The sequence below is a fragment of the Centruroides sculpturatus genome, unplaced genomic scaffold (genome assembly GCF_000671375.1).
Source record: "Centruroides sculpturatus isolate CEXI.00-Female unplaced genomic scaffold, Cexi_2.0 scaffold77, whole genome shotgun sequence".
NCBI classification, from domain to species: Eukaryota; Metazoa; Arthropoda; class Arachnida; order Scorpiones; family Buthidae; genus Centruroides; species Centruroides sculpturatus.
In genome coordinates this window covers 655345-675584 of record NW_019384320.1, presented here as the reverse complement: position 1 = coordinate 675584, position 20240 = coordinate 655345, and the positions used below count along the sequence as shown (strand labels likewise).

Genomic DNA, 20240 nt, shown 5'->3' with positions numbered 1-20240 from the left:
ACCCTCGTATTTTGTACTTACACTTCCGCCCACGTCATCTATCTCCATCCCATTACTTAAGTTAATGACGTTGTGTGCACTTACGAAGGTTCAAGGAACATTTCGCGATTGTAAATATTTATCTTTTTCTTTGTGGATTATTTTTATATTATTATTATTAATCACATATCCATATTTGCTACAATGATCTGTCCATAGTGATTGGTTAGTTTTTAGCCAAATTGCTGTTTCATGTTCTCTTACTGTAGTCTTGAGTTCCTGTTTACCTATGTAAATTGCTGGTTTATTGCACGTACATTTTAGCTCATATACAACTATTACTTCATCTAGTTTTTCTTTATTTTTAATTTTATTGATATTATTTTTGATTTAATTTTTTAGTTTGGCTGCTAGTACACTATATTTTTTGAAAACATTTCTATATTTTTCGTATGTATCTTTAATATAAGGGAATGACATATATATATTATCAACTTTTTTATTTTAACATTAAATATGTTTTTATAAATTCCATTATCCATTTTTTTAATAATCCACTGAGGTAATTGTTTAATATAAATGTATTTATTAATTCAATTTGTTGTTTTTCTCTATCTTCTGCTTTAGATGTTCTGTTCCATATCTTTGATAGCACTGTCACAAAAGTATTCTTTTCAATTGTTATAGGATTTATAGTTTAGATTTTTATCCACATTGCAGCTTTTTTTATATGGTTTTATATTAAGGACATTTTTCTTGTGGTTTAAAGAATTTACTCCGTAGAATTTTCAATAATCTTAAGCTTTTTTCTTTTTATTTTCTGATATCTTAACTCTACATTTTCTTTTTGTTCTATTGTTTTGTAGTCTTTTCTTGAGCTTAGGATGGCGAGGGAAAATGGTTGGAACTGCTTCAGGTTTTAGTTGTTTCTTTATACTTAAAGGATCAAAATCATCGGATTTAAAGTGTAAACCACATATTGCTGAAGTACCACGTGGTGTCCACAAACTTCCATCTTCTCCTTAAAATAAATAATATTTATTAACAATATATAATTAATCAATAAACTGAAACATTAATAAAAATTATAGAATTCTTCATAATACATATTTTTATTTCAAATTTAAATAAAGGATTCTACTCTATATGCAAATATTGTGCATAAAATAAAATATTAAATTTAAAATAAAAAAAATATATCAAAATCTGTAATTTTATACATAAATTTTGTTAAATGTGTTTTGAAAATGGTTTTCAAACAATTGCAGATTTTGTGTTGTCACAGCAATTTAGTATTACTTCAGAGGCATTCTATATTCATTGAAAATGTAGATTAATATCATTTGAAACAATAAGTGTTAAAAAGTAATTTCCTGTATAACTTGTGCAGGTTTGGCAAAATAATTACCAAGATGGAAGATCTAACAAATGCACAGATGCTTCACTTTCTTTGATATAATTGTAGGAGAAAAGCATAAAGATGATCATTGATTGCTTATGGAAACTATTGCAGATTTGGTTTTTCCACCATAAGATGAAAATATCAGTAAAATGTAAACTCTAAATGAGGGATTTCCCATCCCAGTCTTGTAGACCTATATGAGCAAAAAAGGCAATAGAACTATATCCATATATGTGACCCTTCAGAAGATATTCACCTTCAAGGGTCAGTTTTTACCATTACTAGTACTACTGCCTATTCTTCACATTCTGCATGTAGCATGTAGCAATGTCACTTGCACCTCAGTGTCCATGTGGGGCTTATCCCCCATACTCCCGAAAACTATATAACATCATGTACTTCAAAAACAGTCAAGAGGGCAGCATAAGTCAGCTCAAAGTCAGCATAGTCAGCATAAGAGGACTCAAAGTCAGCATAGTCGTGTGGGCTAAATAGTTAAACTCTATAGTTTTGGCAGAGCAATGCGACTCCTAATCACATTGTGACCTGGAAGTAGACTAATTTTGGGGTTGTATCTTGTGAAAGGTCACATGTAGTGATACAGTTCCTTTTGACTTTATTGCTCCTATGGTTATGGTCTACACCTCTCAGAGGTGTAGACCATAACCATAGGAGCAATAAATATCAATCTCAGAGGTGTAATTGTACTATTTTCAAACAGTTTTTTGATTCTGTACAACTCCACAGGCCCCAATACATAAAGCTCTCTTCTTTCAGATTCTTGATAAGGACATTTACTTACTGCACCAACATCATAGACACAACAGCAGAATTCAATTTAGCAGAAACAGTGGAATTTTACAAACCTACAACTTAGTCTAGTGAACAACTTAGTGAACGTCGAGTGCCGCTTACAAGATAGTGGCACTCGACGTTCATGTTTTAAAGATGAAAACTTCAGCCGCAACCTCACTTATGTCATACTTCTGCTCCTTGTGCAAGATCTTGTTCATGAAAGTTATGAGTTGTTTTAAATTTGGATATAGATATGCTTGATTATACAGAGTTGGTTATTACACATGCATGGCAGTATAATTTGATTAAGTTTTAATTAATTTTTCTGTAGAGTTTGTATGTATGAGATTGAAGTTTTTATTTGTGATTTTTCAAAGTAAATTACAGTTATGGATATCTAACTTATAGACTGTAGACCTTGTAATGCTGTTGTATAGTGAATAAAAGGAATAAACTTAGTGAGAGGATTTCTTCAGATGCAAAATTTGCTATGAAAATTGGTCTTTTGCCTTCTGGTAGTATTTGTGAGAAGTATAATAGGAAGTGATCCTTGAAACATCCTGTTTATCGTTGTTGCAAGTTTTACTTGCTCAGTACAAATCCAGGTCACTTGTCGAGGGGGGAGCCCCCTACCAGTAGATCCCCCCTTTGCAATCAATAAATGCCTAATGAACCACACCCCTACGGGCGACCCTTCACGAAATATAGCCTCCCCAATACCGGGCCGTGCGAGATCGCGTCGCTGGTAACTCGCGAGCATACGTGACTACGTATGCCCGCGACTATACCCTTGAATTGACCCCAGCTAACATTTCAAACTATAAATTTCAGTCATAGACAAAATATTAGTCAAATATGACCTAATTTACTTACCAATCCTCGAAATAGCAACTATCCACTTTCTTTTTGTTTCGAAATTGTTAGGAAACCAATGAAACGACACCTTGTTTACGTTAGTTTTCCCGGATCGTGACGTGCAAAAAGGCACGCAGCAATATACCATCCTCCATTTAAATTAATTCATTACAAATTTTCAGACTATTCGTACATGCTTGCAAAATCGCGGGAATTTTGGCCGTAAACACGACCTCTAGCGTCAAACATTCGAATCTCTCCCCAACGCTTTTCTGATGCTGCAGTGCAGAGAGATAACGATAGAAATTCTGTGAATCGTTTTATGCCGTATATTCCCGTTTTAAGATTTTAAAAATGCTTTTCGTTTATTATGCGGAAGGAGTAAAGAATTAAAAGTAAAAATTTCAGACTGTATTTTACGAATAAAATTATCTTATATAGGATTGTCTTTTTTCTCCCTCAGAGGGCACTGTATGTGACGAACTTTCTGGTAGGAAGTTTATAAGGTAAATCGATTATCCTAATTTATAGCAATTCGTGTATACTTTACGTATAATTCTCGTGATATTTATTTATTAAATACTCTATCTGAATTTTTAGCGTAAATGTTTCGTTTTTTCCCCCTCCTGACATTGAGGAAACTTAAATTGACAGGTATAAGTTTACCTAGGTAGTCCCAATGATGGCACTTCCGGAATCTCGACAACAGACATGAATTAAAATCAAATCTAGGTAGCGCTGATCATACTAATATATTGATATAAACGTGATTAAATGCTATGTGGGTAATTGGTTGTTATATATTACAATAGTTTTAAATAAATTCGAAAATTTGTCTTTTTTGAAGAATTTTAGATTTTATCTAATATTATATTTGTTATTTTTTCCTATAACAATATAATATCGGAGGTTGTAAATGTTTCTGAAGCATTTTGGAAAAGTGCACTTCAAGAGACTTTTTTCATATGTTGGAAAATGACTTTTCAGAATTAGACGTTGACAAGAGTATATCTTCAGATATTAAGTTTGCTATTCACCTCAGTTTGCAACCCGTAGATGGCATTTGTAGTAATTGCTCATTTTGCTGCAAATTAATTTATAGAAAAGTTCGTAATTCTTTATCATTTAGATGTTACCGATGTAAAATGAATAGTTTGCCTTGTGATGGCACATTCAAAGGAAAATTTGGAAAAATTTTGTGGGGGTATATTTTTTCTTTTATATGGCATTTGTTATCTATTAAGTATTCGTTGAGTACTACTAGTTTGGTCGTGGGCATTAGTAAATACACTGTCGTAGATTGGGCTAAATATATGTGCCTTGTTATGGTGATTTCTGTAAGTAATTCGTCAGAATTGAAAATTGGGAGCCCGGAGAAAATAATTGAAATAGACGAAACTATGATAAGCAAAAGAAAAAGGAAGTATTTTAAAGGGAATGTGGGTTGTTGGCGGTATTTGTCATCAAGATAACATGTGTTTTGTATGCAAAGTGAATGATAGATCTGAACAAAGTCTTAACTGGGTAATTTTAAAATATGTAAATTCAGGAAGTACCATATACACTGACAAGTGGAAAGGGTACAATCGTATTGGTGACTTAGAAGGCATTGACATTACACAAATCCGTGAAATGTGCTGAAAATTTCATTGACCGTGTAACTGGTTAACCCATATGCAGAAAATAGTATGTTTGTTGAAGATCTATCAGATTCTTACTTATTTTATGTATAAGATAATGTTTAGATGGAAACGTTTAAAATCTGAAGAACATTTTGAATTATTTGCTAAGCATTTGAGTAGGATATATCCTGGTGCTGGACAACCAATTTAGAAAGAGCCAGAAAGTTTGCTTTCTGCCCCCGAAATAAATACAAAGAAGAAAGAAAAACTTAAAAATAAGAAACTGGAAATGTATGTTAGAAATATTGTTAAATTGTCATTTAAGAGAAAGGATGAAGTTTCTAAACAAATAGATGAATCGTGTTCTGTGCCCAAAAAAAAGAAGGGAAATAAAAGTATGGTAAATGTGAGTTGAATTTTTATGTTTTTATTACATTTAAGTTAAATAATTGTGTTATGAATAAGCGTGTATTTGTAGCATTCAATGGTCACCATCTTGTTTGTGAACATACACCCACAAACAAGATGGACTACCTAGGTAAACTTCTGCCAATAGAACTTACAAAGAAAGTATTAATTCGTGTATTGTTGACTATATATTATGGACCAGTAAGGTAATTGATGGTTTGTTAATGCCAATTGTCCATTATGGTTATGGTGTTGTGGGCAACTTTACTTTTAATAAAGGAATTAGAAGGCTGTCTGTCGTTTAACATCTGACTTAGCCCTAAGTAAGGAAGGGGGAAGAGTGTAGAATGAAATGGTGAAGAAAGGAGGATAGGAAAGTAAGGGTGGAACAAAGGAAATGGGAGGAGGACACATGGGTGCCCGCAATGCATAAATTTTCAAATAACAATTGCAAGAACAAAGAAACAAAATTAAAATACATAGTATAACTGGCTGGTTTTGCCTTACAATAGAAGTCTAATAAACAATTGTTAAAAACAAACACATAAATTATTAAACTTGGTAGAGGATTTTGAGACACTAAAAGTATTCTGCATTACTGCTGTAGTTTTCTTTACTTGTTGGTTGGTTGTCCTTCTGAGTTCTGGTCCTCTTCTGGTGTTGCTGTTATAGTTGATACATTGTTTCAACCTCTGAAGATAGGTGTACTGTCTGTTTTTAGCTTAGGTGCACTGTCGGTTTTTGATTCTGATTATGAAGTTAAAAAAAAAAAACAAGCACAATCAAAGAAGCAAAAAATAGAATAAAGTGAATGTGGCTGGCTGTCTTTGCCTTATGAAAAAAGTCTTGAAAAAAGCATTAAAAAGCAACACTTTATTTAAAAAATTTGGTAGAGGATTTCTAGACACTAAGAATGTTCTTTGGAACTACTGAAGTCTTCTTTACCCATCCTCCTAAGTTCTGGCTTTCTTCTGTTATTGCCATTATAGGTGATAAATTGTTTCTATAAATGTTCTAAACTAACACATTAATTAAAAAAGTTTGTAGAGAGTTTAATACACTAAGAATGTTCTTCGTCACTACTGAAGTCTTCTCTACCTGTTGGCTGGTTGTCCTCTCCTGAATTCTGGTCCTCTTCTGTTGTTGCTGTTATAAGTGATTCACTGTTATCATCATTTATAGGTAAGTTGCTGAATGTTTGGTTGACTGTCAGTTGTATAGTTCTAGTTATAAAGTTCGTAAAGCTTCTATGCAATCCCTTCTTGTTTATTAAATCCTTTTCTTCAGGAAGCCATTTGTTGCTGTAGGTAAGGCAGTCCCTAAAGAGTCTCGTGGCTGTCACTGAACCTGGAGCATTCAAATAAAAAGTTATGAGCATTATCTCACAATTATTGATTTCATAGATACTATTGTTCTTCTTTTTGAATCTATAGAAGTAGGATCTGAAGTTTTCATGACCTGCTAAAGTTTGAGTCAGTTCAAATGAGGGATTGAAGAACTTGTTTCTTTACCTTGTTATTATATTGGGTATAAAAGAGAAGGTTTAGCATCCTGTCTCTGACTTGTTCCATTCATTTTGCCATGCGTCAATGAGAATTTGTTTGATTTCTTTTTTATTTCCTGTAGGGGGGGATTCTTTTGTAAGTAATTGGAGTATTTGCTGAAGCTGCCACCTTTGCTAGCTGATCTGCCATCTCATTATCAAGTGGCCTTAATGCCCTGGAATCCATTGGAATACTACTTTATAGTTTTTCTGAGGTCTTGTGCAATTTTGATAGTTTCAGTGGCGAGTAATGAATTGTTTTTCTTGTTTTGCAGTACGAAAAGGGCCACTGTACTGTCCATGTTTAAACCATTCACCAATGAATTGGTTGTTGCTGAAACTGATGCATACTGGAATGTAACCAATTAGAAGCTGGTTTTTAAACCAATCCAGTGACAGCTTTAGGCTCTGGCTTTCTCTTTGATCTCATTTTAGGAATGCAAATTGCTGTATATGAATATATCAAGAATATCTTGTCATTGTCAAAAAATTTAATTAAGAATTGTTATCATTTGTGTTTTAGATGTTATTAATGTGATTGAAAGACAATATTTGTCTTGATAACTACAAGATGAAAGAATAATATGAGAGAAATAGTATGTTAGAATTATATTCTGATCAGGATTTTTGAATTTAATAATATTTTCTAAATCTGTATTCATTATATTTTGAATTGAATTAGATACAAAATTGAGAGAAAAAGGTTGATATTATCTGTGGAACAACTGTTATCAATTGTTTTACAGTTAAAAATGGAATTAAAATAACTCAAAGTTAGATTCTTAAGTTTATTTTTCTTGCGAAAAATCTTTAAAGCAATTATTTTTTAAGAGTAACATTAATTCACTGTTTTTTACTTTTATTACTTATAAATTATCTCTGAGACAAATGTGAAAGAGCTTTATGTTGCTTTTTATCAATGCCAATTCAGTAAAGATGGTTAACTAATTGAATAATAAATATATTAGCAAAAGAAAGAGACCAAACTATGAGTATAAAGAAAAATAAGAGGCCCTATATTTATAAAATATCAACAGAGGAATACTGATTTAAATCATGATTTTTATAATTTAGAGCAAGCATTTGCAAAATATGAATAAAAATAGAATTAAGGCAATAAATAATCTATTGTTTCTGATTTGGAAATTTTATAATTGATGGAATATAATCTGTTTCTAATTTATGAATTGTATTTAATCATCTTTCTTCTTTAATAGTCAGATATTAAAAAATTAATTCAGCAAAAAACTTTTCTTCTTTGATGAAGTTTGGACTTGCCCACATTTACATTCTTCATAGTATTTGTGATGCAACAAGATGATTTGCCCAATTGGTTCACTAACATCTAAAAGCTGGGAGTAATGGCAGTAAATGTAATAGCCAAAGTTTTTTCAAAATTAGTTTAGAATCAGATTCAAAAGTCAATTCAAACGTCATTGCAAAGACCCCAATGTGTCTCTACAATGAAGTTTAAACCAACCTGTAATAAGTTTGTGTTCAGTCATTTGTTTTATTCTAAACTGAATCTACCAAAGAACCTTGTCTCTATAATTCATCTTGATAATTACCTACTGACATTTTCAAATATTACCTTTCCACTCCAACAGATGCCTTGGGACAAACAGATTTGGTACATTATTTCCAAAATACATAAAAGCAATAGCCAAATATTTTGTTTTATTCTTTTGCACTGATATATTATAAAATTACCCTAAATTAAACACTTTTTTACTAGAATATTATTTAAAAATAGTCTGTTCCATTAACAAAATTTCAAATACTTTTATGATTTAAACTGTTAATAATAGTTAAAATTTTAGCTGCAAAAGATTTAGTCTCTATTACCTCTTTTGCAAACAAATATTTGAAATGTATAATAAATATTTATTTTTTATATATAGGTTATTGAAATAAAAACCTTTAAGTGTATCCATTTCAATATAAATTAACATAAAGAACGTTATCAGTTTCTTAAATTATTTTTAAGTAGCTGCATGTGCCATTTGAGGGAATGGAGGATTGTTCAGATTGGATTGGGAGAGAGTGATTAAAACAATGATATTAGTAACTAAAATGTACATTTATTGACCTGAATATTTATTATAATGAAACTGCAGGACACACAATATTTGCTCGGGCTTAAGTTAAGAGGAGATGCGCTTTTGGAGTGGTTGGAGGTGGAGACCACCATAGAAAAATTACACCAATATAGTTTGGGATAACTATCATGAACACAACATGAAATGTTTTGAAAAAGCCACTATGCATGTTTTTCTAATTTCTCACTAATTACTTTTTAGCATTAGTTCTCCAAACATAATATAGTAGTGTCCCGAAAACTCGGCCTAATGTGGACCAAAGAGTGGCCGAGTTTGTGAAAATGCTGGGTTATCAGGAATGGGGTTAAAAAAGAATAAGTATGAGTGTTTCCTCAGAAAATACTGTACTATACTTGTATGTATTGTTTGCTTGAAAATACAACAGAGAATAAATTGCCCAAATACCCTTAAACAAAGGAAAAGTATGTACAGTACTTTATGAAGGCATAGAGCCTTTACTACATGAAAATGAAAATGAATGAATACACAGTGTACAATAATTTACCTGATAAGACAGACCTCAGAAAAATACTTTAAGAGGCATAAAGCTGTCTATAATGAAAATTAACTAGGGGTTTTTTTGCCTGCCAGGGTGTTGCCAAGTTATCTATACTTCTGGGTTATCGAGTGCCAAGTTTTTGGGACTCTACTGTACTATTCTTCAATATTACAACTTTCTTACAGATAATCGCTTGAAGGGCAACTACTGATTCATGTGTGTTGCTGTCTAGCAAACAGAGAGACAGATAGACAGAAATCCATTACAGTGTAGTTTATATAATATAGATTTTGAGATCACATGTATGTGAAAACCTTCTCCTAAATCAGATTCAGAATATAAAGCTTGGTTAAAATATGTTTAGGCATTTTCCTGCGATAAACATCCAAACAGAGTGATCGTTACAGTGTTATTTATATTGATTCTGAAATAATTTTCTTGTAGAAAATTTCACAATTTTACAATGGTAAAAGTTTCTACAAGCAAACTCAAAAATTATATTTCTAATAATTTAAAATGTCAAATATTATCTAATATAAGAAATAAGATTATTTATTTATTTATTTTTATTTCAGTGAATAATGGATAAAATAAGCCCAGGTGAAGTCTTAAGTAAAAACGAATGTAAAGAATTGGGAACAGAAACTGAAGCTGAGAAGCAGTTAAAAAGTTTGCTGCAGAAACAATTAAATACAAATGTCACACTTAAACAGTTAAGTCTATTTCTATTTTTAATTAATATAAAATAAAATTATTAACTTGTTAATTGTCAAATTATTATTTTAGCAACTTATTTTGATTAGATAAATTTGAAATTAAATAACAAAACTATTTGCATAGAAAAGCAGAATATTTACTTTGGAATGTTTTTTAGCTTTACTAGAGGCCATCTTCAGTATTGAATGTGAAATATAACAAAATAAACACTGTTAATAAATATATAATGTTTCATGCATAATTTTAAAACAAGAATATTTAAATTTAATATTTAAACATGAGCATTTCTGAAAATAAAAGTATAAAAATATGTAGTAACTAGCTGTACCCGGCCACAAATTGCTGTGGCTCAAAATGTATCTATTATAAATGTATAACACTCCCCGCGGGAGGGAATTTTGAAAAATCCCTTCTTAGTGTACATTCTCTTGATATACCCTATAAAACACAATCAAAAACACAAAAAAACCTCATCTAAAATAGTATAATAGAAGCAGAGTTCTTTGCGGTAAGTCTTAATTTTGTCCCTCTCCCCCATGAGGGGAATTTCGACATCTATATAATATACAAGTTCGGACACATGCACTGCGTATTTCGCAGACCACACGACTGTGCCGCGCAGTTGCCTATCTCATATATGTACGCGTCTTGCCCTCGCCACCTGCTGACACCAAAAATATAACGCTTACCTAGATGATATCTTTTAATTTATGTGAATGTTTAACAGAATAATATACAGCCTATGTCCACCCTGAAGGTCCATTCTAAATATTGGTAAAAGAATTTTTGAAATCAGATGAGTAGTTTCGGAGATTATCCTAAAATAACTCTTGTAACCAGAGTGTTGTGTAATACTTCAGTGAATGTTTTCGATGCCCCTTCTGGGCTTTTTCTGTAAATACTGAGCTGGATGTTGAAAAATCAAATACTTTCTTTTGAGCCATTTATCTTTCGAATCATCGCACGCGGCAACCTTCGAGCCAATTTAAAAAGAAAAAGAAAAGAGCAATGTTTTGTGTACAGCACATGCGCACTGCAGTACTTTTGACGTAAACTTTTTAAATGTTATCATCTAGCAGGATCTGCCATGCTGTTGAAAGGGCTCTTCTTTAAAATTGATGCCTGTTGTGTTGTGTCCTGCTCTAAATATTTCCATATCCTCCAACCATTTGAGATGTTCGAGGTGGGTGGTAGTGAGGATAATATGCGCCCAATCAAATTCGGCTTTGGTTGCTTTAATTAACGGACTAGAAATGGCTATAATAATAATAATTTGAGATAATTTGGTATTAGAGTTAGGCGTTAGGCCATCTCATGCTAAATTTAATAATTTTAATTAAATAATTTAAATAAATTTAGAACTGACTGGAAGAAAAGAATCAGCCCGGAGTGGGACTCGAACCTGCAACTCCTGCTTACTGTGCAGATGTGTTGCCAATTACACTACCTGGACCTCCGGTCCGATCTCCTCTTCCAATATATATAAGCTTACATTACTACCATCCACAGCCTTGACAATACAGGCTGGGGACACCGGTTGGTTCGCGTCAAGCTCCGGGCCGATTCTTTTCTTCTAGTTAGTTCTAAATTTATTTAAATTATTTAATTAAAATTATAATTAACAAGTTTAGCATGAGATGGCATGTAATGCCTAACTCTAATACCAAATTATCTCAAATTATTATTATTATTATTATTATTATTATAGCCATTTCTATAGGGCTATAATGGCCCTATTATAGCCATAATGGGCTATAATGGCCATTATTATAGCCATTATAGCCCGTTAATTCGGCTTTGGTTGCTTTAATGTTTATCGGGTTAGCTGATGTTTGTTTATATATACTAATATAATGTTTGTATCTGAATTTTTATTAATCAAAAATGAATTTCTTTTATTACTGGGAAATAAATTATTATAAATTAAATAAATATTTATTTAAGTATTTAAAATAATTTCAAATAATAAAAGAAATAACTGTTTACATTTATACAATAAATTAACAAGGAAATTAATATAAATGACATAATGAAAATAACTGATGATGATGAATGTTAAATAATGAAATGAGAAAAAATAAATAAATATTTATTTAAATATGGGTGATTCTCAATACAGTAAAATCTTGTTTTAGCGGATCCATTACTCAGATAACATTTTTTTTTTTCAACAATTAGTTAATATTTGGGTTTTTCTGGAAATTTGTAGAGTTTGATGATGCATTTGTTACATTTGGGATATGTACAATTGAAGAATTGTACAAAGAGAGTAAGCTGGCTGATACAATTGAGGAATCACCTAGTGAACACTCTGTTCCTTGTCCATGTTTAGTGCCAAAACTTAGCGAGGTCTTTGAGTCTTTCCTAGTTATGAAGACCTTTGTGATGAGTTTGAGCATAAACAAACAGGCTGTATATGACCTTTGTAATATTTAGAAATTGTTGTAATCAATGGATAGAAAAGCGGCATCAAAACAAACCAAGATGGACAAGTTTTTTTATTCACAAGTTGTAAAGTCGAGTAAAGTGCTAATGAGCATACATAATTTGCTTCCTTTTGTGTTTACAGTACAGTATATATGGTTTCCATCAGCTTTGTTCTACACACATATGGCTTAATATATAACACAATCTTGTAACATACATATTTCAATAGAATAAAGAATCGAGATTGCAAGGGACTGAATACTTGCAAGTATTGGCATTTCTTATGTGTAGGATTAAACAGATATTTTTCTGAGTGTGCATGAAATCTGTTGTTTGCGATATATTGAATTCTTGAAACAATGAATAATTTTTGGTGGCCCAAATGATTCATTAAAACAAGATTCTTCTGTATATACTATTTCAGTTAGTTCAGTTTCAGTTAATGTGGGTCTGTTCTAAGGGAAGTTCAATATTGTCAGCATGAGGGCTCAGAGATAGCAATGCTAAACTCTTTATACCAATCCTGCTCACTGTTAGTAGGAAAAGTGAGACTTAGTTCTGCTAGTGAGGTGCTCTTATTTGGATACTTTAATTTCTATGTTTCTATTTAGTGTAATATTTGCAAATATTTCTGTTTTTAATTCTTTAGCTTCTACAAAAAAACTTTGTGGAAAATAGGCAGCAGCAACAATGCAGATGAGATCTGATAAATATTTTGCTTGATTTTTTTTTTAATTGATTAGTGTTCAGTTTAGACTGAGTACTAATCAATTATTTTGTTTTCATTTTTGTATATAATTACACTGTACTTTGTCTAAAAACTTTAATTAATTAATTAATTAATTTTTCAATAACTGTTTGTTTATTTCTTACATTTTTTATTTGGCCCAAGTGAATATAAATGTAAGAATTAAGATTTCAAACAAATTCTTAATGACCTAATTCATACATACAGTAATTTATTTTCCATTGACTGTTTCAATAAGTGTGATATTAGTTTCATAAATATACACAGTATATTTATGGAACTAATTAACTGCACACATGAAGTATTTCCAGTATTTCAATTTTTTAAAATATTTAAAATAAAATATGTAATCACTACAAGAAAATATTACATAATAGAAGCAGAGTTCTTTGCGGTAAGTCTTAATTTTGTCCCTCTCCCCCATGAGGGGAATTTCGACATCTATATAATATACAAGTTCGGACACATGCACTGCGTATTTCGCAGACCACACGACTGTGCCGCGCAGTTGCCTATCTCATATATGTACGCGTCTTGCCCTCGCCACCTGCTGACACCAAAAATATAACGCTTACCTAGATGATATCTTTTAATTTATGTGAATGTTTAACAGAATAATATACAGCCTATGTCCACCCTGAAGGTCCATTCTAAATATTGGTAAAAGAATTTTTGAAATCAGATGAGTAGTTTCGGAGATTATCCTAAAATAACTCTTGTAACCAGAGTGTTGTGTAATACTTCAGTGAATGTTTTCGATGCCCCTTCTGGGCTTTTTCTGTAAATACTGAGCTGGATGTTGAAAAATCAAATACTTTCTTTTGAGCCATTTATCTTTCGAATCATCGCACGCGGCAACCTTCGAGCCAATTTAAAAAGAAAAAGAAAAGAGCAATGTTTTGTGTACAGCACATGCGCACTGCAGTACTTTTGACGTAAACTTTTTAAATGTTATCATCTAGCAGGATCTGCCATGCTGTTGAAAGGGCTCTTCTTTAAAATTGATGCCTGTTGTGTTGTGTCCTGCTCTAAATATTTCCATATCCTCCAACCATTTGAGATGTTCGAGGTGGGTGGTAGTGAGGATAATATGCGCCCAATCAAATTCGGCTTTGGTTGCTTTAATTAACGGACTAGAAATGGCTATAATAATAATAATTTGAGATAATTTGGTATTAGAGTTAGGCGTTAGGCCATCTCATGCTNTACATGTCACACAATTTTTTTCTTGCTTGAACGGCATTTTTATTTTTTTGGTAATAAAAAAGCAAAATATGCCGAAGATGCTGCTTTCGATCTTCCATATTTGATGGGACACAAAAAATAAACAATTGCCCGAAATCAAACAAAATTTTTTACGAATAAGCCATAAAATGCTAGCTGTCAAAATATATAATGATAATACGGTTTAGAACGAAAATGGTGGGAAAAATACCACTAATCCGTCTAGTGGTAAAAAAAAAGAACTTACTTTCCAAACAACCCAATAATTTATAAATGTGCATTACTTAATAATTCATGTATTGGATAAATGATTAGTTTCAAAACTAGAGAAAAAGTTGCTTTTAACAGAGGTAAACTATAGTTATTTATAACTCTCTCTTATAAATTGCCAATAAATAAATACTCATGAACAGATCTTGCTCATAAATATTAAATACAGATTTCTTCAGGGGCTTTGAAATACTAAATGTACAGTTGCAATTGACATTGTTATCATAAAATCACGTGATTCAAATTCGCACACTCAAACTTGTTGATAGCCTTCACCACTATGTATAATTCTTACTGTTTGGATACTTCAGATGTGAATAAGCAGCAATGCTACATAGAGATTTGTAGTATTTGATTTAAGTTGATTTGATTTTGTAGTAATTTGATTTTAAGTTGTATCTATAGCTGCTGTTTTTGTGGAAATGGGAATAGAATATTAAGAAAGTGTGAATTAAATGAATTAAATGTTGTTCTATTCCATATATAAAATATATGAATCCAAAAATTTGTAACAGTTTATTAAAATAATTGCAATTGAATGCAATTTTTCATTCAATTGCAGTCAAGTAATTACCAGTAGTTTAATCTTATATTTTCAAATTTTTAAGAAATAAATAATAATATAATAATTTTGTTCATATTTAAATTGATATACTTTAATTTTGTATATGTTCTGAAATATTTTATTTAATATTAATAGGCAATTCCAACAACATAGAAACTTTTCACCATCTGGAAACTATGTTCCTATAAATGAAACTGTTAGTGGTGTTCTTAGTATACATGACTTTCAAAGCCTTGAACAAAAAGATTATAGAGTTCAAGAATTACAGAAATGTGGCCTTACCAAAGAGGAAATAAATCTTTATTTGAATTGTACTGGTAAACAGGTAAATAATAAACTGTTTTTATAAATTAAAAAAATATTATTCTTTAAGAATCAGTCTTCTTGTGCTCTTTATAATGAATAATTGTTAACAAAATCTATTTAAAATAAATAGATAAATTTAGAAAATGCTTCTGGATTCATATGTAAACTATTATTGTTTATAAATTTACAAATTGTTTAAATATGTAGAGGCATGATAATCTTGCTAAGTACAAGGTCTTCCAAAAAGAATGCTACCATTTTAAATTATCATAATTATGTTAATTATTATCTGAGAATGTTGTAATATACATTAAAAGGCTGGAAAACTGTCCAAGTTACACATTTGCCCATTCCGGTTTCTCAATGAATGCTCCTTGTGTTACATTGCACACATCAACTCATACTCAAATTCTTCCTACACTTACTACAGTATATCTGTTCTCACTTCTCTCACAGCAGCCACAATTCTACAAGCTCTTGCAGATTAATCATATTGCACAATGATGGGTAATTCCAACTTTCTAGGATAGGTTTTCAATTTCACAAAACAAGAAACACTGTCTGTTGTGGAGTAGTCATTTTGTTTACAGCACTTCCTAGAGGTAGAAGTAACAAGACATTTGAATTCAAGTGCAGATGAAACATAGGCAGTTACAGCACTTCCTAGAGGTCTCTGTCAATTACTACTCTGTCAATCACTACTCTGTCAATTAGTGTACAGTGGAACCTTGTTTAACGAGTGTTTCACATTACGAGTAAGATTCTGGAACAAATTATGCTTAAGCAAGGTTCCACTGTATATTGCTTACTTCACAGATAATAATTAACATTACAGTAATTTAAAGTGGTAGATTCATTTTAGGAGATACTGTATATTTGAAATAGATATACCTTGATGATTTTAAATATCTAATATCAGAGACAAAGCTGTTTTTTTTACCAGATATTATTGATATCTTTATAAAATAGCACATGTTTTTTGAAATGAAAGTTGCTATACACATATATATATACACATACATCTTGTTAACTTGAGAACTAACTCAAAATTATCTTAGTAATGAGATATAAAATTCAACTTTAAATTGAGTAATTCTTAGCATCATTGTAAATTATAAGAAATATAAATTTTCTGGTTATCTAAAGCAGCAGTTTATTTTGAAACAAAAAATGTTTTCAATCTATTTTATGCCAAGTATCATTATAGATAGAATATTATTCAGTTCCTAAAATGTTCAGAAGTAATGTTCCATTTTTCAGATTTATAATTTTTTCATTTCCAGTTGGTTGGCACTGTGAATGATAGATATATACTCATAAATAATGAAATATGTGGAATTATTTTTTATTTATGTCATTTTTATAAATAATTTTAAATATGCTGTATTTTTGTATTTACTTTTAGCGTTTAAAGAAGAGCTGTAATTTGAATCCCGATATTCAGAATGAAAGGCTTGATGAGATTATGAAAAAAATTCAAGAACGTCATGAAATGTTGAATAAACCTACTACATTTACTGGTGTAAAGCAATTAAATCGTCATGAGATGGATATTGAAAAGACACTCTATGTTGGTTGTCAGAACAAAGAGCAATTAAGAAGTCTTATAAATAGTAATGAATCACATTCATTAGAAGGACCATACAAGTATATTTTAGAATTATCAAAGAAGATTGAAAAATATGTCAAGTGTAAAAAACGGAAAAGAAATCACGAGAATTCTACAAATGAATTTGAGACAATTTCACAAGAAGACCAGAAGAATGTAACTGTTTATGAAAAGCCTGATCCTTCCATATTACATGCTGCTGCATTGTTAGATATTAATACAATTTTAGAAAATAGATTAACTATAGATGAGATAAAACAACTTCCTAAATTTTCAAAATATGATGCAGGAAAAATTAACAAGGTAATTTATTAATATAAAAATTCAAAAAACTTTTTACAATTTACAATCTTTACAAAAACAGTTCACTCTTTCTGCCCTTGGACATTTAGAGGACCTTTATTCCATACTACTTGTGGTTTAAGCCAGGTCCATACTGGGATGGTCAGGTGATGAGGAACAAAATATTTGGGATGGAATGTCCATGAAAATTTCCTAGGATTGTTTGCCTAGGAATTTGATCGTGTCCCCAGAATGGTAGGCTGGTGTGTATCTCTTAATCACTTCAGCTAATTGACCATCAAACAAAATAGTTTGATGGTCAAATAGGTCAATGGTCAAAAAAGTAACTTTTTTATGCATTCTTGCAAATTGTCAGCATGATCATTTTATTCACTTTAAACAATTGTCAAATCACCTATGTGTACATGAAAGTTCATCTACAACTTTGTTGATATGAATCAGACTTCTTCTCTATTATTGATAGTTTATATTTTAGATAGATTTTTGTACATTACTTTGCATGTAGGGTTGTAAAAACATTTAAAAAATTGTTAAGTAACCAGTAAAGAGTTTATGTATACATATATATACGTAAACTCGTATATGTGTTACCATGATTTATGGTAACACATGCTTAATTTTCTTAAAGTAGCAATAAAATGCCTAAACACAGCAGTTTTACAATTACTTCAGCAACTTTTACAAGCCATTGACTGGTATAAGAGAAATAGGTAGAATATTTCAAAATTACAAAATTTGAGATAGGCAGAAAAAATTTTGGTGGGTGGTTAGTAAATCTGTATAAATATACTATACAGATTAAAAATAGCATTATAAAATAGCAATTTTGTTGTAATAAAAAATTCTGACCATGCCAACAAATTGCCAAAAATGGACTTATGTCATTGAAAACTGTATACTTTGAAATTTATACAGAAATTCTCTTTGTCTCCTATCACATAAAATTTTATCCCAACAAATCATTCAGAGCCTTTACAATCTTTTCCAATAATTCATATTGTATTAAGAGTAGGTTCGTAAAGTCAAACGAGAATGATGTCATCGTTATTAATACTTTCGTTAGACATTTTGACTGATTCATTTATAAAATGACCATTTCTAAATCTGAAGTCATGTATGTTTTTAGTGCAATTGTATCTGAAGTGTTTTTTTGGATGATTCTGAAAAAGAGTTTGAAAATTATGATGTATTAAATCAGTGGTATCAAAATGTTTTGATTGGCAGGCTAAAGTGCACATAAGCCATAGGTGTGTGTACCATATTTTGAATATTCCATACATACAAAAGGTAGACATATTTCTATCATTTATAAATGATGTGTGAAATGTGTGCCAGCTATGTTAACATATGCCAAAGGCTATAATTTGGGCACCCTGTATTAGACAATCTTGCATGGATGTAAATTATATAAATGTAAAAAAGATTTGATTTGTTTAGTTTTTATTTTATTATGACTTTTGTCATTAATAATAATCACCACCACCATTTTTGTTGTTACAGTGTAATCATTAATTTGTTACTATTGCTTTTATTCTCTTTGTTAAAAATTAATTTTATTGCTATTTTTCAATTCTAATTGTGATTACATAAATTTATCAATGAAATATTCTCATTATATTTCTAGGTTCTGTATGTTAAAAATTTGCATCCCAAAACGGATATACGAGAATTAGTTTCACTTTTTGACAGATTTACTAGCAATAAGGGGGAGCCTCCGTCCTATCGCCTCTTGACTGGAAGAATGAAAGGTCAAGCATTTGTTACTTTTGCAGGTAAGTTTAATCTTAAAAGCTTTAGTTAATTAATAGATGAACTATTTATCATACTTTTTCTTTTTATCCAGATCCTCCCCTAGCACAAAGTGCATTAGAATTGATTAATGGTTACAAATTACGTGGGCAGCCTATTATAATTGAGTATGGCAAAAAAACTGAAGTTTAAATTATTTATTATTTAGAATTAAATAAATATTTTTATTACTTAACTTTCTCCTAAGAAGAGCTTTATTTAAGTACCACACCTAAAAAAATATATCACTTTAACACATTATATATTAACAATAAAACCACAAACCTGATTTATTATATGGCAGATTGTTTGGCATTAATTAAACTAATTTAATAATATAATTATTAAATTAGTCTTATTATAGCCTGATAATATGGCAGATTGGTACTTTAAAACATTGTTGATAAATATGGTGAGTTAAGAGAATGATGTAGATTTTGTAGCAGGACTACTAATGATAACATCAGTGGTTACATTTTGACCTTTATATAATTTACTAATTTTATCCATACAGTATGTAGGGGTTTTTGTGCCAATAGCCATGTTGGATTTGGCCAGTCAAAACTTTCTGTAGAGAATTACAACAGTAGCTGATTCTTAGGTAGTTAATGCTTTGTACATTTGTACAAGATGTTTAATACTCTCTTATTCTGTAGTTTACAGTTGCAGAAGGCATTGATTGTAAGTTTAAATCTTGTCAGTGAAGCATTGAAATTACAATGATCACTTAACTTATTGGATATGGATAAGTGATGTTCTTGATTGGTAGTGTTAGGGCATTCCTCACTGAAGGGAGAAAAAATTTTGTTAGCTTAATGTTTTTTTGTGTATGCAACATTTGCTGATATAATAACATGTTTGTTTGTTTTGAGAGAGGTAGATGCTTAACTAAATTTTTATTGGAAATTCACAGCGTTGGCTTGCTTATCTGCTATTTCATGGTAAAAACCTTTATTTCTTGCACATTCAGAATCATCTAGTGTAAAATAAGACTTGTAATTAAGTTTTTGGTCATGTATTATTCCAGTGTACTTTTTGACCTATTTTAACATATTATCTTATAGATACTGATATTTATATT

The 20240-nt window shown here is 30.7% G+C and overlaps 2 protein-coding genes across 7 annotated transcripts; one reads left to right on the top strand and one right to left on the bottom strand.

Moving 5' to 3' along the window:
- Positions 1-474: 474 nt before the first annotated feature.
- LOC111625257 (THAP domain-containing protein 6-like) lies at positions 475-3296 on the bottom strand. The gene is made up of 2 exons (XM_023368365.1): positions 3050-3296; positions 475-1000 (listed from the first exon to the last, which is right to left on the bottom strand). Exons 1-2 carry the CDS (start codon positions 3177-3179, stop codon positions 777-779), a joined length of 354 nt encoding a protein of 117 aa, XP_023224133.1. The 5' UTR covers positions 3180-3296; the 3' UTR covers positions 475-776.
- An 89-nt stretch (positions 3297-3385) lies between these two features.
- On the top strand, positions 3386-19355 carry LOC111625228 (RNA-binding protein 41-like). 6 transcript variants are annotated; one of them, XM_023368350.1, is made up of 7 exons: positions 3408-3426; positions 3495-3537; positions 9778-9914; positions 15289-15478; positions 16865-17371; positions 18996-19143; positions 19215-19355. In XM_023368350.1, exons 3-7 carry the CDS (start codon positions 9784-9786, stop codon positions 19310-19312), a joined length of 1074 nt encoding a protein of 357 aa, XP_023224118.1. In that variant the 5' UTR covers positions 3408-3426; positions 3495-3537; positions 9778-9783; the 3' UTR covers positions 19313-19355. The 6 variants fall into 6 exon arrangements, with proteins under 6 accessions (XP_023224110.1, XP_023224118.1, XP_023224126.1 ...); XM_023368358.1 differs by lacking the exon at positions 3408-3426 and adding an exon at positions 6150-6243 and having other exon boundaries at positions 3430-3537; XM_023368336.1 differs by lacking the exon at positions 3408-3426 and adding an exon at positions 4979-5059 and having other exon boundaries at positions 3499-3537.
- The last annotated feature ends 885 nt before the right edge of the window (positions 19356-20240 follow it).

Excerpts from the sequence above, each read along its gene's own strand:
- LOC111625257 (XM_023368365.1), bottom strand. The coding sequence starts at position 3,179 with ATGGTATATTGCTGCGTGCCTTTTTGCACGTCACGATCCGGGAAAACT. Across the intron at positions 1,001-3,049 it reads AGTTGCTATTTCGAGGATTG|GAGAAGATGGAAGTTTGTGG; the intron begins GTAAGTAAATTA and ends ATTTATTTTAAG.
- LOC111625228 (XM_023368342.1), top strand. The coding sequence starts at position 9,784 with ATGGATAAAATAAGCCCAGGTGAAGTCTTAAGTAAAAACGAATGTAAA. Across the intron at positions 15,479-16,864 it reads TGAATTGTACTGGTAAACAG|CGTTTAAAGAAGAGCTGTAA; the intron begins GTAAATAATAAA and ends ATTTACTTTTAG. Across the intron at positions 19,144-19,214 it reads AGCATTTGTTACTTTTGCAG|ATCCTCCCCTAGCACAAAGT; the intron begins GTAAGTTTAATC and ends CTTTTTATCCAG.